The sequence below is a fragment of the Ranitomeya variabilis genome, chromosome 2 (genome assembly GCF_051348905.1).
Source record: "Ranitomeya variabilis isolate aRanVar5 chromosome 2, aRanVar5.hap1, whole genome shotgun sequence".
NCBI classification, from domain to species: Eukaryota; Metazoa; Chordata; class Amphibia; order Anura; family Dendrobatidae; genus Ranitomeya; species Ranitomeya variabilis.
This window is the reverse complement of record NC_135233.1, coordinates 884,872,605-884,889,091: the sequence shown is the minus strand read 5'-3', so window position 1 is coordinate 884,889,091 and position 16,487 is coordinate 884,872,605. Positions and strand designations below refer to the sequence as shown.

At 45.4% G+C, this 16,487-nt stretch overlaps 1 protein-coding gene across 3 annotated transcripts in view; it reads right to left on the bottom strand.

Annotated features, from left to right (window-relative positions):
- Positions 1 to 305: 305 nt before the first annotated feature.
- LOC143808103 (nuclear cap-binding protein subunit 2) overlaps positions 306 to 16,487 on the bottom strand; it is a 39,221-nt gene continuing 23,039 nt past the window's right edge. For all 3 annotated transcript variants that reach the window (XM_077290403.1, XM_077290404.1, XM_077290405.1), the window contains 3 exons: positions 14,990 to 15,171; positions 905 to 1,043; positions 306 to 567 (listed from right to left, as the gene is read on the bottom strand). In XM_077290403.1, the coding sequence (XP_077146518.1) occupies positions 496 to 567; positions 905 to 1,043; positions 14,990 to 15,171 (393 nt within the window). In that variant the 3' untranslated portion in view covers positions 306 to 495. The remainder of the gene's footprint in view (positions 568 to 904; positions 1,044 to 14,989; positions 15,172 to 16,487) is intronic.

Here is a 16,487-nt window from a genome sequence, read left to right as displayed (position 1 = left end):
GTAAACATCGGGTTACTAAGCGCGGCCCTGCGCTTAGTAACCCGATGTTTACCCTGGTTACCCGGGGACTTCGGCATCGTTGGTCGCTGGAGAGCTGTCTGTGACACAACGACACACAACGACGAAACAGCGACGCTGCAGCGATCGGCATCGTTGTCTATATCACTGCAGCGTCGCTTAATGTGACGGTACCTTTAGAGTGATCTGACAACAGTGAAAGTTTACTAAATACTAGGATATGTTTTCTAGGTAAATGTTCAGGAACCAACTCAAGCAGTGAAATAAAGCCAGTTCTCAGCCATGTGTAAAAAGGTTAAACAGTTTTTTACAGTTTATTCACAAGTGTGAGTAGTAATATGAGCAGAACAAATAAGTATAAACAGCAGAAATAAGCATTCATAATTTCCTTTCCATAACAAAGGCTAACAAACATTCTCATAGAAATCGCTGGATAAAGACCAAACTCCTGTTGGAAGTCTTGGAAAGATCAGTTTTTCAAAATGTCTGTACGATTTTACCATAACCACCTCTTCCTGCATCATAATCCTGGCGGTACTCATCTCTAACCTGGTAGGAAAAAATAAAAAGATATATTGGGTTCACAAGAACACTGTATTTTAGAAACATAATGCATTTCAATTAGAGACATTTTTCACTTTCTAACAATTAATCTATTGGCTCCGGAACTCTGCTTCTCCACCAGGCCCAGATTACTACGTGATCACATGAGGTCCTTATCGACAGAACATCACACCAGAAAGTGAGCGAGGACATTGACCACAGGAGATTAGAGAAACTGATGCAAATAGTATGGAAAAGGGTATTTTTTCTGCGCCAACAACATAATTTAAAAAAAAACCAAAAAAAAAAACATAAAACTACTTTAAAGAAATAGTAATCTCACCTGACCACCCGATCTCCCACGTCCGTACTGTCTACCTTCTTTAAATCCTGCATCCCAGTCGGTTCTGACGATTCTGTCATCTAGACGAGTACCATTAATGAACCTCATGGCTTGCTCTGCGTCTGCCCTGGTGTAGTATCTGATCACAGAGTTAAGGTTTAACCCCTTCATGACCCAGCCTATTATGACCTTAATGACCTGGCTGTTTTTTGCAATTCTGACCAGTGTCCCTTTAGGAGGTAATAACTCAGGAACGCTTCAACGGATCCTAGCGGTTCTGAGACTATTTTTTCGTGACATATTGGGCTTCATGTTAGTGGTAAATTTAGGTCGATAATTTTTGCTTTTATTTGTGACAAAAATGGAAAATTTGGCTAAAATTTGGAAAATTTCGCAATTTTCAAATTTTGAATTTTTGTTCTGTTAAATAATGTTAATAAATAACATTACCCACATGTCTACTTTACATCAGCACAATTTTGGAAACAAAATTTTTTTTTGCTAGGAAGTTGTAAGGGTTAAAATTTGACCAGCGATTTCTCATTTTTACAACGAAATTTACAAAACCATTTATTTTAGGGAACACCTCACATTCGAAGTCAGTTTGAGGGGTCTATATGGCTGAAAATACCCAAAAGTGATACCATTCTAAAAAGTGCACCCCTCAAGGTACTCAAAACCGCATTCAAGAAGTTTATTAACCCTTCAGGAGCAGAAGCAACATGGAAGGAAAAAATGAACATTTAACTTTTTAGTCACAAAAATGATCTTTTAGCAACAATTTTTTTATTTTCCCAAGGGTAAAAGGAGAAACTGGACCACGAAAGTTGTTGTCCAATTTGTCGTGAGTACACTGATACCTCATATGTGGGGGTAAACCACTGATTGTGCGCACGGCAGGGCTCGGAAGGGAAGGAGCGCCGTTTGACTTTTTGAATGAAAAATTGGCTTCAATCTTTAGCGGACACCATGTCGTGTTTGGAGAGCCCCCGTGTGCCTAAACATTGTAACTCCCCCAAAAGTGACCCCATTTTGGAAACTAGACCCCCCCGAGGAACTTATCTAGATGCATAGTGAGCACTTTGAACCCCCAGGTGCTTCACAAATTGAACAATGAAAAAGTACTTTTTTTTCACAAAAAAATTCTTTTAGCCTCAATTTTTTCATTTTCACATGGGCAACAGGATAAAATGGATCCTAAAATGTGTTGGACAATTTCTCCTGAGTACACTGATACCTCATATGTGGTCACAAACCAGTTTGTGCACACGGCAAGGCTCGGAAGGGAAAGAGCGCCATTTGACTTTTGAATGAAAAATTAGCTCCAATCGTTAGCGGACACCATGTCGCGTTTGGAGAGCCCCTGTGTGCCTAAACATTGGAGCTTCCCCACATGTGACCCCATTTTGGAAACTAGACCTCCCATGGAACTAATCTAGATGTGCGGTGAGCACTTTGAACCCCCAAGTGCTTCACAGAAGTTTATAACGCAGAGCCGTGAAAAAAAAAATCATTTTTCTTTCCTCAAAAATTATTTTTTAGCCTGCAATTTTTTATTTTCACAAGAGTAACAGGAGAAATTGGACCCGAAAAGTTGTTGTCCAGTTTGTCCTGAGTACGCTGATACCCCATATGTGGGGGGGAACCACTGTTTGGGCACACGTCGGGCTCGGAAGGGAAGTAGTGACGTTTTGGAATGCAGACTTTGATAGAATGGTCTGCGGGCATCATGTTACGTTTGCAGAGCCCCTGATGTGCCTAAACAGTAGAAACCCCCCACTAGTGACCCCATTTTGGAAACTAGACCCCCCCCAAAGGAACTTATCTAGATGTGTGGTGAGCACTTTGAACCCCCAAGTGCTTCACAGAAGTTTATAATGCAGAGCCGTGAAAATAAAAAATAATTTTTCATTCCTCTAAAATTATGTTTTAGCAAGCAATTTTTTATTTTCGCAAGGGTAACAGGAGAAATTGGACGCCAATAATTGTTGCCCAGTTTGTCCTGAGTATGCTGGTACCCCATATGTGGGGGTAAACCACTGTTTGGGCGCACGTCGGGGCTCAGAAGGGAGGGAGCACCATTTGACTTTTTGAACGCAAAATTGGCTGGAATCAATGGTGGCGCCATGTTGCGTTTGGAGACCCCTGATGTGCCTAAACAGTGGAAACCCCTCAATTCTAACTCCAACACTAACCCCACCACACCCCAAACCCTAATCCCAACTCTAGATATAACCCTAACCCCAACACACCCCTAACCCCAACACACCCCTAACCCCAACTACAAGCCTAATCTTAACCCTATTTCCAACCCTAACTCTAATTCCAACCCTAACCCTAAGGCTATGTGCCCACATTGCGGATTTGTGTGAGATTTTTCCGCACCATTTTTGAAAAATCCGCAGATAAAAGGCACTGCGTTTTACCTGCGAATTTACTGCGGATTTCCAGTGTTTTTTGTGCCTATTGAGGAACAGGTGTAAAACGGAATCCGCACAAAGAATTGACATGCTGCGGAAAATACAACACAGCGTTTTCGCGTGGTATTTTCCGCACCATGGGCACAGCGGATTTGGTTTTCAATAGGTTTATATGGTACTGTAAACCTGATGGAAAAGTGCTACGAATCCGCAGCGGCCAATCCGCTGCGGATCCGCAGCCAAATCCGCACCATGTGTGCACATAGCCTAATCTAACCCTAACTCTAGTTCTAACCCTAACTCTAACCCTAGCCCTAACCCTAGTGTGGGAAGAATACCGGTTTTTACGTACCGGTAATAGGATTTTACAGAGTCCACGACAGCACCCACAACGAGAGAGGGGATCCGCCCACCTTCCTGACAGGAACCTACAGGTTAAAAAGGGGCGGTCCCCCTCGCCCTCCAGTTTGTGTTCCAGAGTACAAGGGATACCGCCAATGAATCAGTACATGACAATATTATCTTAAACACTACTAAATCCCACCACCTCTATAGAGTGATCTCTAAGGCACACCTTCCAACAGAGTGCAGGAATAAGTAACTAAATACGGGGGGGAATGTATGGGTACTGTCGTGGACTCTGTAAAATCCTATTACCGGTACGTAAAAACCGGTTTTCCTATCGCCACGACAGCACCCACAATGAGAGACTTCCAAAGACTATTTAACTGGGAGGGACAACAGCACTAAGTACTGAACGGCCAAACTGTAAGCTGGAATTAGCAGATAGATCAAGGCGATAGTGTTTATAAAAGGTGGAAGGTGATGACCAAGTTGCCGCCTTACATATCATTTCAATGGGGACATCTGCCTTCTCCGCCCAGGATGATGCCATGGCCCGAGTGGAGTGCGCCCTGATGCCTTCTGGTGGTGTTATTCCCCTGGCAGAGTAGGCAAGACATATCGCTTCTCTAATCCATCTAGCGATAGAGTTCTTCGTGACACCAGAACCCTTCTTCTGATTCTGGAAAGAAATAAACAGAGCCCTACTCTGTCTCCAGCTTTGTGTCCTATCCAGGTATTCTAATATTGCCCTCTTAACATCTAGGGTATGATATTTTTTCTCCTCTTCTGAACCTGGATTTTCATAGAAAGATGGTAAATAAATCTCCTGACTTCTATGAAATTTAGTTGCTACTTTTGGCAAGTATGCAGGATCAGGTTTTAAGACAATCTTATCCTGGAGAATTATTAGATAGGGAGGATCTACTGATAACGCATGTATATCACTGACCCTCCTGGCAGACGTTAATGCTAAGAGTAGGGCTGTCTTTAAGGTTAAATTTTTTATCGAAATAGAGTCTAATGGCTCAAAAGGAGGTTCGGTCAACGCCTCAAGCACCAAATTTAGGTCCCAAGGGGGTATTCTTACAATATGGATTGGGTTAGAACGCTGACATGCCTTAATAAACCTAGCAACCCATCTATTACCAGCTATATCACTGTTATATAGAGCTCCCAAAGCTGAAATATGAACTCTTAAAGTGTTGACTACTAAACCCAATTCCCAGCCTTTCTGAAGAAATTCTAAAATAGCTGAAATTGGAGCATTATCTCCTAATGGTTGCTGATAAAACATAAGGAATTTTTTCCAAATTTTTGTATAAATCTTTGTAGTAACCTCCTTCCTGCTTTTCAATAAGGTAGCTATTAAAGCACTAGAGAACCCCCTCTCCTTCAGAAGCTCCCTCTCAAGTTCCAAGCCGTTAAGTGAAGAGTCTCCAAATTTGGATGACGAAATGGACCTTGAGAAAGGAGTTCCGGAACCACTGGCAATACCCAGGGATCGGTCACAGACATTGTCCTGAGGAGAGAAAACCAAGGCCTCCTGGGCCAGAAGGGAGCAATTAAAATCACTCTGGCTCTTTCCTCCCGGATCTTCCTGAGAACTATCGGAATCAGACACATAGGGGGAAAGGCATATGCCAGCTGGAAGTCCCAATGGACACGAAGGGAATCCACTATGAATGGTTGGTCTGCTATGTGTAAGGATGCGAACCTCCTGACCTTCCTGTTCTCCCTGGTAGCAAATAGATCTATTATCGGTAATCCCCACAGATTGACTATTTGATCGAATATGTGTTGGTTTAGGGACCACTCTCCCTGACGAAGGGAATGGCGACTGAGGTAGTCCGCCTCTATATTGAGCTCCCCTTTTATATGAACCGCCGACAGGGATTGTAAGTGATTCTCGGCCAGAGACAATATCTGTGCTGTAGTGGTCATTAGGGATCGTGATCTTGTCCCCCCTTGATGATTGATGTAGGCCACCACAGTCATATTGTCTGTTTGTATCTGTACATGCGAATTCCTCAGGGATGGTAGTAAGCAAAGAAGAGCCTGATTGACTGCAACAAGCTCTCTTAGATTTGAGGAATTCTGGGACTCTTGAGTCGACCAACGCCCCTGGGTTAGACTGTCTCCCATATGGGCTCCCCAACTGAACGGACTGGCATCTGTTGTAACTATATTGTCCGGAGTGATGGTCCAGAGAACTCCTTTTGATAAATGTGCTAGATTGAGCCACCATCCCAGATCGTGAAGAGTGGCGGTTGATAGACTGAACCTTCTGCTCAGAGCACCGTGAAGATCTTTTTCTGCTTGAAGAACTTCGTATTGAAGCATTCGGGTATGAGCCTGAGCCCATCTCACCGCCGATATACATGCAGTCAAAGATCCTAGCAGAGACATTGCGTCTCTTAAACTTAAGTTTGGAGCTTTCCTTACGCCCGTGACCCTTTGAATGATCTTCTGCTTCTTCTCTTCTGGTAGGAAGGATGACTGATTTTCTGAGTCTAGAAGAACTCCTAGGAACATTTGACGTCTTGTGGGTTCCAGTTTTGACTTTTCCCAGTTGATTATCCATCCGAGTTCCTGTAAGGATGATATTATGGCATTTACCCTAGACGTACACTGAGCAATTGAATTTCCAACTATTAAAAAATCGTCTAGATAGGGCACTACAAGGGTTTCCTTTTCCCTGATATGGGCCATTACTTCCGAAACAACCTTTGTAAAAACTCTAGGAGCCATGGACAGGCCAAAGGGCAAGGGCATTGCTAAAAATTGGAAATGTTTAATCTGATGGTTTACCCAAACTGCCATCCTGAGGAATTGCTGGTGATTTCTGTGAACTGGAAGATGGTAGTACGCATCTTTTAGATCCAAAACCGACATGTAGCACCTAGGAAATAAAAGCTTAGTTGTTGATTTAATGGATTCCATCTTGAAAGCGTGGTACTGAAGATATTTATTCAATTTACGTAAATTTATGATAGTCCTAAAGGACCCATCAGGTTTAGAGATTAAGAATAGAGGAGAATAAAAACCCGTTTTCTCCTGATGTTTTGGTACTTCTTCAATAACTCGCTTTGTAAGCAATTGTTGAATCTCTAATTCTAAGGCCTGTTGTTGGGCCGGAGTGTCCAGCGATGTTATAACAAAATGATTTGGGGGAGTTCTCAAGAATTCTAATTTTAATCCTGACTCGACTACTCCCATTATCCAGGCACTAGAAGTTATCCTTTCCCATTCCGCTGAGAAGAACCTTAGTCTTCCCCCTACCGGTAGATGTATTCTATCTGTAATTACGTCTACGTCTTGAGAAAGATGAAGGGTTCTGATAGTATCCACCTTTCTTCTTTTGATCCAACGTCTCCTAGTCACGATTATATCCCTGCTGGTCTGACTGGAATTTCCTGAAGGGCATGCGTCTCCGGAAGGCATTCCTAAAAGTGGGATTAAATATTTTAGGAAATCCCTTTTTTCTGTCTTCTGCTTTTGCAAGGATGTCATCCAGCACCGGGCCGAATAGGTACTCACCCCTACACGGAATGGAGCACAATTTGGCTTTTGCCTGAGCATCACCCTTCCAGGTCTTTAGCCAAAGTGCCCGTCGGGCTGCATTTGAGAGACCCGCCGATCTTGCAGCGAATTTCAGGGAATCAATCGAGGCATCCGCTAGATAAGCCGCTCCTTCTCTGACCTGAGACAGGGAGTCTAACAATTTATCCCTGGGTACTTTAGCTTTAAGCTGTTCCTCCAGCTGAGTTACCCAGACCATAACAGATCTCGCCGTACAGGTGCCTGCGATTGCAGGTTTAAAGGCTCCAGATGAGGCTTCCCACAACTTTTTAAGAAGCATGTCAGCCTTTCTGTCTGAAGGATCTTTAAGGAGTCCTACATCCTCTAATGGTAGTGAGGCTGTCTTCGAGGTAGAGGCTACTGCCGCATCTACCTTTGGGATCTTCATCCACTGGGATAAGGTGTCATTCTCAAAGGGGTACCTTCTTTTTGCGGCCGAAGGTAAGAACCCTTTATCCAGCTTGTCCCACTCCCGTTTGACCAGATCTTTAATGGTATCTACCACCAGGAAAGCTTTCCGACCTCTCTGGCTCAGCCCTGCGAACATGATCTCTTGGGTTGTTTTCGGTTCTTTACTCTCTGCCATACCCATAGTTGCACGGACAGCCTTAATTAAAGTCTCCATATTGTCGGTGGAAAAGCAAGGCCTTCCCTCCTCATCTGAGGAGGATGGTGATGGGCTCTCCGAGCACTCGCCCTCTTGCAACGAAGGGCTGGAATCGGATACTATTTCCACACTACTCTTCTCATGCCGTCTAGATTTAAGGGACGATTTAATTTCTTCCCTAATTACTTCCCTCAAATCCGATACACGGAGGGGGGCCTCTTCTTCTAACGTATGGCATATACACGTCTGACATAATTTCTTTAAATAGGTGTCAGGTAGAGGCTCCGTGCATAACGCACACTGCTTATGCTTAGACTTTGAGACCTTTTTCCCCTATAAGAAAGCAAAGTATAGAAGACAGTTGTATCAGCCAATGGCTCAGATATTAAACTCACCACTGCTGATGAACTTAAGAGTACCGGTTTCTGAGGGGGTGAGGTGAGACGTGACGTGCCAGGGTCCCGTGCCACATCACTACGAGATCTGCTGCTGCTCCTTTCTCCTAACTGTCGGTGTTCGGCGTCTCCTGTGGAAGACATGTTGCCGCACACCACTCACCAAGCGCTGCCTACTTTTTAAAGGTCCCGCGCTCCTCCTCCCGGCCTCCTCCGGAAGTCGTTAGATCACTTCCGGGTCATAAGCGCCGACCTGCTCCCGCAGCGTCGCGCGCGCGTGGACGACCCGGGGCGGCGCGCCTTCCCCCGGGAACGCCACCTCGACCGCTCGGCCATGCCGCTCCTTGCCAGACGAGGGGGGAAGCTGGAAGCAGAACTTCCCCCGACGCTGCTTCCGGGCCCCCGACTCTGCCGTTCTCACCTGGACACCGCACAGAGGCTTTGCGGACCCGGGTAAGTGAACGAAAACCTGTAGGCTCCCGCCGTCCGGACAGGAACCCAAACTGGAGGGCGAGGGGGACCGCCCCTTTTTAACCTGTAGGTTCCTGTCCGGAAGGTGGGCGGATCCCCTCTCTCGTTGTGGGTGCTGTCGTGGCGATAGGAAAAAATATATATATATATTTTATTTTATTATTGTCCTACCTATGGGGGTGATAAAGGGGGGGGGGTTCATTTACTATTTTTTTTATTTTGATCACTGTGATAGAACCTATCACAGTGATCAAAATGTACCTGGAACGAATCTGCCGACCGGCAGATTCGGTGGGCGCACTGCGCATGCGCCCGCCATTTTGGAAGATGGCGGCCCCCATGAAGAAGACGGACACCGCGAGGCTCGGTAAGTATGGGGGGGGGGGGGGGGAAAATCGGAGCACGGGGGAGCAGACAGGAGCACGGGGAAGCGGACAGCAGGACGGAGGGGAGCGGACCACAGTACGGGGCAGAAAGGAGGACTGGGGAGGCGATCGGTGGCGGTGGGGGGGGGGGGCAGATCAGGGTTTCCAGCCATGGCCGATGGTATTGCAGCATCGGCCATGGCTGGATTGTAATATTTCACCATTTTCATAGGTGAAATATTACAAATCGCTCTGATTGGCTGTTGAAAGTGAAACAGCCAATCAGAGCGATCGTAGCCCCTGGGCTGAAGTACCACTCCCCCCTGTCCCTGCAGATCGGGTGAAATTAGAGTTAACCCTTTCACCCAATCTGCAGGGACGCGATTCCTCCGTGACGCCACATAGGCGTCACAGGTCGGATTGGCACCGACTTTCATGACGCCTACGTGGCGTCACAGGTCGGGAAGGGGTTAAAGTTTTCAGATCTCTTGAAATGATCATGACTGAACACTAGGTTTTGTGTTAAGAGCAATACAAATGGTTATTGTTACTAAAGTCACATTTTATGGCCTAAAACAGACTAAGGACATGTTCACAAGCAGCATTTTTTTCTGCACCAAAACTCAGAGTGGTGAATATGCTGCAGTTTTAAAAAGAAGCTCAGCAGGTCAAAAATCCACACGCAGCTGCATTTTGCTTTGTTGGTACAGCATTTTTTCCTGATCAGCAGTACAGCACCTTTCAGTGTTTACATTTGTCCAACAAAGCTCATAACAGTCATTTACCTGGAAACCCCTTTATAATAAAAGCCAGTCACATAGTTTTTTTTCAGTAGTTCAACTTTAAAGAAGAACTCCTCCCATAAAATGTTTATCCTCTTAACCCCTTTCACGACATGCGCCGTACATATACAGGGCATGTCGTGTCTGTAAGCCATAATCATCAACATGAACAGAAATAAACACTTTAAATAGATCACTCTTTTTGCAATGACGCTATAAACGAGTTTCACTTTTTGTATATACAGTACAGAGCAAAAGTTTGGACACCTTCTCATTTAAAGGTTATTCTGTATTTTCATGACTATGAATCTTGTAAATTCATACTGAAGGCATCAAAACTATGAATTAACACATGTGGAATTATATACCGTATATACTCTAGTATAAGCCGAGATTTTCAGCCCATTTTTTTGGGTTGAAAGCCCCCCTCTCGGCTTATACTCGAGTCATATCCAGGGGTCGGCAGGGGAGGGGGAGCGGGGGCTGACTAATTATATTCACCTACTCCTGGCGCGGTCCCTGGTTCCCCGGCGCCGCAGCTTCCTCCTGTACTGAGCGGTCACATGGTACTGCTCATTACAGTAATGTATATGCGACTCCACCTCCCATAGGGGTGGAGACGTATATTCATTACTGTAATGAGCGGTAACTGACCGCTCAATACAGGAAGAAGCTGCGGCCCCGGGGAAGCAGGGACTGCACAGCGCCAGGATCAGGTGAGTATAACGGGGAGGGGGAGCGCAGCGCTGCGCAATATTCACCTGCTCCCCGTCTTCAGCGCCGCTCCGTCTTCAGCGTCTTCTGCAGTGACGCTCAGGTCAGAGGGCGTGATGACGTGGTTAGTGCGCGCCCTCTGTCTGAACGTCAGTGCAGAAGACGCTGAAGATGGAGCGGCGCCGGAACGAAGTCAGGTGAATATTGAAAGTGCCGGGGGCCTGAACAACGGAGAGGTGAGTATGTGATTTGGGGTTTTTTTTTTTTAATCGCAGCAACAGCAAATGGGGCAAGTGTCTGTATGGAGCATCTTATGGGGCCATAATCAACGTTTGTGCAGCACTATATGGTGCAAATATCTTTATGGAGCATCTTATGGGGCCATTATTAAATTTTATGAAGGATTATATGGGGCATATTTTAATATGGAGCATCTTATGGGTCCATCATAAACTTTATGGAGCATTATATGGGGCTCCTGATTCAATATGGATATTCAAAAGCACTTAACCTACTGATGTCTCAATTAATTTTACTTTTATTGATATCTATTTTTACTTTTGGCATTTATTGGTAGCTGCTGCATTTTCCACCCTAGGCTTATACTCGAGTCATTAAGTTTTCCCAGTTTTTTGTGGCAAAATTAGGGGGAGCGGCTTATACTCGGGTCAGCTTATACGCGAGTATATACGGTACTTAACAAAAAAGTGTGAAACAACTGAAAATATGTCTTATATTCTAGGTTCTTCAAAGTAGCCAACTTTTGCTTTGAGGACTGCTTTGCACACTCTTGGCATTCTCTTGATGAGCTTCAAGAGGTAGTCACCGGGAATGGTTTTCACTTCACAGGTATGCCCTGTCAGGTTTAATAAGTGGGATTTCGTGCCTTATAAATGGGGTTGGGACCATCAGTGGTGTGGTGGTGAAGTCTGGTGGATGCACAGCTGATAGTCCTACTGAATAGGCTGTTAGAATTTGTATTATGGCAAGAAAAAAGCAGTTAAGTAAAGAAAAATGAGTGGCCATCATTACTTTAAGAAATGAAGGTCAGTTAGTCATAAAAATTGGGAAAACTTTGAAAGTGTCCCCAAGCGCATTAGCAAAAACTATCAAGCACTACAAAGAAACTGGCTCACATAAGGATCGCCCCAGGAAAGGAAGACAAAGAGTCACCTCTGCTTCTGAGGATAAGTTTATCCGAGTCACCAGCCTCAGGAAATCGCAGGTTAACAGCAGCTCAGATTAGAGACCAAGTCAATGCCACACAGAGTTCTAGCAGCAGACACATCTCTACAACAACTGTTAAGAGGAGACTTTGTGCAGCAGGCCTTCATGGTAAAATAGCTGCTAGGAAACCACTGCTAAGGACAGGCAACAAGCAGAAGAGACTTGTTTGGGCTAAAGAACACAAGGAATGGACATTAGACCAGTGGAAATCTGTGCTTTGGTCTGATGAGTCCAAATTTGAGATCTTTGGTTCCAACCACCGTCTCTTTGTGCGACGCAGAAAAGGTGAACGGATGGACTCTACATGCCTGGTTCTCACCGTGAAGCATGGAGGAGGTGTGATGGTGTGGGGGTGCTTTGCTGGTGACACTGTTGGGGATTTATTCAAAATTGAAGGCATACTGAACAGCATGGCTACCACAGCATCTTGCAGCGGCATGCTATTCCATCCGGTTTGCGTTTAGTTGGACCATCATTTATTTTTCAACAGGACAATGACCCCAAACACACCTCCAGGCTGTGTAAGGGCTATTTGACCAAGAAGGAGAGTGATGGGGTGCTACGCCAGATGACCTGGCCTCCACGGTCACCAGACCTGAACCCAATCGAGATGGTTTGGGGCGAGCTGGACCGCAGAATGAAGGCAAAAGGGCCAACAAGTGCTAAGCATCTCTGGGAACTCCTTCAAGACTGTTGGAAGACCATTCCCGGTGACTACCTCTTGAAGCTCATCAAGAGAATGCCAAGAGTGTGCAAAGCAGTCATCAAAGCAAAAGGTGGCTACTTTGAAGAACCTAGAATATAAGACATAATTTCAGTTTCACACTTTTTTGTTAAGCATATAATTCCACATGTGTTTATTCACAGTTTTGATGCCTTCAGTTTGAATGTACAATTTTCATAGTCATGAAAATACAGAAAAATCTATAAATGAGAAGGTGTGTCGAAACCGAATATATATATATATATATATATATATATATATATATATATATATATATATATATATATATATATATATATATATATATATATATATCTCATCACCACTTTGAGAATCGCCCGATCTATCAAGCTATAAAGACAGCGTTTGGTCACCGCAACATTGCATTAAAATGGTATAATTAAAAAACATCAGCTGAGCGTGCAAAAAAAAAAAGCCCTCACCCCCTGAGATCACAAAAAATGGAGACGCTATGATAACAGTTGTGGAATTGCACTTTAAAAAAAAAATAATAATAATCCCGTTTTAGAGTATACAATAGGGTAAAATCAACGGTGTCGTTCAAAAGTACAACTAGTCCTGCAAAAAACTCACATGGCCATATTGACCAAACAAAACAAAAAAAAGAAGTTATGGCTCTGGGAAGAAGGAGAGCAAAAAACAAATGCAAAATGAAAAAGGGCTGCGGTGTGAAGGGGTTAATATATTGCAGTCATCATATTACCGTATTTTTCGGACTATAAGATGCACCGGACTATAAGGCGCACCCAGGTTTTAGAGGTGGAAAATAGGGAAAAAAATATTTGATGCAAACAAATGTGGTAAAATATTTAATAACATACTATTATATGTGGTGTTATTATATATAATAGTATGTTATTATGTTGGAAGCTGCGGGGCCAGTGTGGTGTCTGTGAAGTACTATATGAAGATGCTGGAGGGTGAGTATAAGAATGGGGGCACAGGGCTTATATTGAAAGCACCACTCCAGCACTGCAAAATAAGACTGGAGTGCTGCTTTAAAATCCCATGGGAGAACTATAACTCCCAGCATGTCCTGCAGATCCTATGACATGCTGGGAGTTATAGTTCACTAAAGGAGTGGCAGAGTGCTTTATTGTGTTTTGGAAAGACTAACCTCTTAATTGTGGCAGCCAGCCACACTGTGGTGAGGTAAAAGCATCCCATGACTACACACACAGAGCCCTCCCTCTTGTTGCCTCTCCACAGCACAGGTTATGAGGAAGCCAGCAGATTCTAGTGTTGGAGTCTGAAGGACCTGTGATGATGTCAAGAAGAGGGAGGGCTCTGTGCTGCCATGTGATGCTCCAGACCGCCCACTTCTGACATCATCACAGGTCCTCCTTGTGCACACTGCACAGCACTCAGCTCCCGCCTAGGAAGGTAGGCAGCGATCTCCTCTCCCCCGGACCCTGCTGCTGCTTCCTCCTCCCCCAGTCACAAGGATCTCCCCAGCTGCTGCAGGAATCAGCGCTGAGGAAACCATGTGTGTCCCTGCTTAAGTGCAGTATTCATTTGCTGCTCCCGGCTCACCACACTCAGGTGATAGGTGGGTGGGGAGTAGCTAATGAATATTCACTGCACTTAATCATCGGGACCACATGGTTTCCCCAGCGCTGATTCTGGGCTGCAGGGACATTTTTCTGCCTCCTGAAGTGGGATAACAGTGCGATCCCACTCGCTGCTGCCCCCCTCCCCACATGCTACCATAAGACGCACCCACACTTTCCTCCCAAATTTGGAGGGAAAAAAGTGCGTCTTATGGTCAGAAAAATACGGTATATAGCACTGTGTACTTACATTTTCTCACTTTGCCTACCAAGTTAATTCTGCAGTTTTCCATTAGATCTATGACATCAAGTGATTAAGAACTGACTAACTAAAGCCTTCTAAGGTATATGTTGAAACAGGAGGTCAATTTTGTCTGCAGGTCTCATGAGTCACTGCAAAAGTCCTGGGCAGTGGGGGAACAGCTGGGTAAGGAGTAGGGACAACCGAATAGCTTCAGATAAGTCTTTATCCGAATAGCTGCATTGGGAGCCTGGCTATCTGGAGCGCTCCCGATAATCAGTTGTTCGGTGCTGCACCTGCATGTGTCGCGGCTGTGTGTTGTGACGGTCACAAAGCCACGACACGTGCAGATGATTATCGGGAGCGCTCCATGAATCCGGGTTCCTGATGCAGCTATTCGGTAAGTGCTATAGCTATTCGGATAAGGAGTTATCCAAAGCCATTTGCTCCGCCCTAGACAGGAGTTGAATAGGGGACTGATAAATGCAGGGACAAGAGACTTCCTGTTCCTCCATAACGAAGAATGAGCTGGGTAGAAAGGCAAAATTAGCAATTGTAAGTACACAGCGCTGTATAATATGATGGGAGGAAGAGTGATTCTTTGAGAACTTCCATAAACGTCAACCTTCAAATTCAAAGGATACTCTACAAAGCAGAACCCACACGCCGTCTTCTTAACCTTATCGAGGCCCATGACGATTTTCTTCACATCTCCGCTTTTACTGAATAATTCGTAGATTTGCTCCTCTGTGGTGTAGAATGACAGATTTCCAACATATAAAGTGCAGCTCTGCTTCAGGAGCCTCTCCTGATCATCTCTGTTACCCTGGGGAGAAAGAGGGGGGACACAAAACCAAGGAGATAAAACTAAAGGTACCGTCTCACAAAACTTATTTACCAACGATCACGACCAGCGATACGACCTGGCCGTGATCGTTGGTAAGTCGTTGTGTGGTCGCTGGGGAGCTGTCACACAGACAGCTCTCTCCAGCGACCAACGATCAGGGGAACGACTTCGGCATCGTTGAAACTGTCTTCAACGATGCCGAAGTCCCCCTGCAGCACCCGGGTAACCAGGGTAAACAGGTCCGCGCTTAGTAACCCGATGTTTACCCTGGTTACCAAAAAAACAAACAGTACATACTCACCTTTCGGTGTCCGTCAGGTCCCTTGCCGTCTGCTTCCCGCTCTGACTGAGTGCCGTCGTAAAGTGAAAGCACAACACAGCGGTGACGTCACCGCTGCGCTCTGCTCTCACTGTACGGCGGCACTCAGGAAGTAGACGGCAAGGGACCTGACGAACACCGAAAGGTGAGTATGTACTGTTTGTTTGTTTTTTACATTTACGATGGTAACCAGGGTAAACATCGGGTTACTAAGCGCGGCCCTGCGCTTAGTAACCCGATGTTTACCCTGGTTACCAGCGAAGACATCGCTGAATCCGTGTCACACACACCGATTCAGCGATGTCAGCGGGACCTCAACGACCAAAAAAAAGGTCCAGGCCATTCCGACATGACCAGCGATCTCACAGCAGGGGCCTGGTTGCTGGTACGTGTCAAACATAGCGAGATCGCTACTGAGGTCGCTGTTGCGTCACAAAACTTGTGACTCAGCAGCGATCTCGCTAGCGACCTCGCTATGTGAGACGGGGCCTTAAGTTCTCACTTCCCAGTAACTGGATGTGAAGATTCCAGAGACAAGATCTCGCTCAAATAATGCCGGGTGCACATATGCAAGTAATCAGCAGCGATTTGGATGCAGCACATGTACGCTGCATAAAAAGAGCTGTCGGCTTTTGAACGCAGGTGATTCCGCATGTGTTGATTGAACCGTGCAGAATCACCGAGTCCAATACATTGTACGGGTGACATTTATCTTGTGGAGAGACTGAGCGTCTCTGCAAGATAGATTGACATGCTGTGGTCTGGAGAGACGTCCTCCATGACAGTCTCCACAGGTGATCTGCAGGCGTCTCAGCACGCACAGTGGAGATGGGGTTTCTTTAAAACCCATCCACTAAGCTGTAACATCTGGATGCAGCAGGTTGGATGCTGCGGATGTACGTAGTGTCCACCCTGCAGCGTTTACTAACCGCGGGAACTTACCCCAAGCCTCACCGGCTCCCACCTATTCCACTGT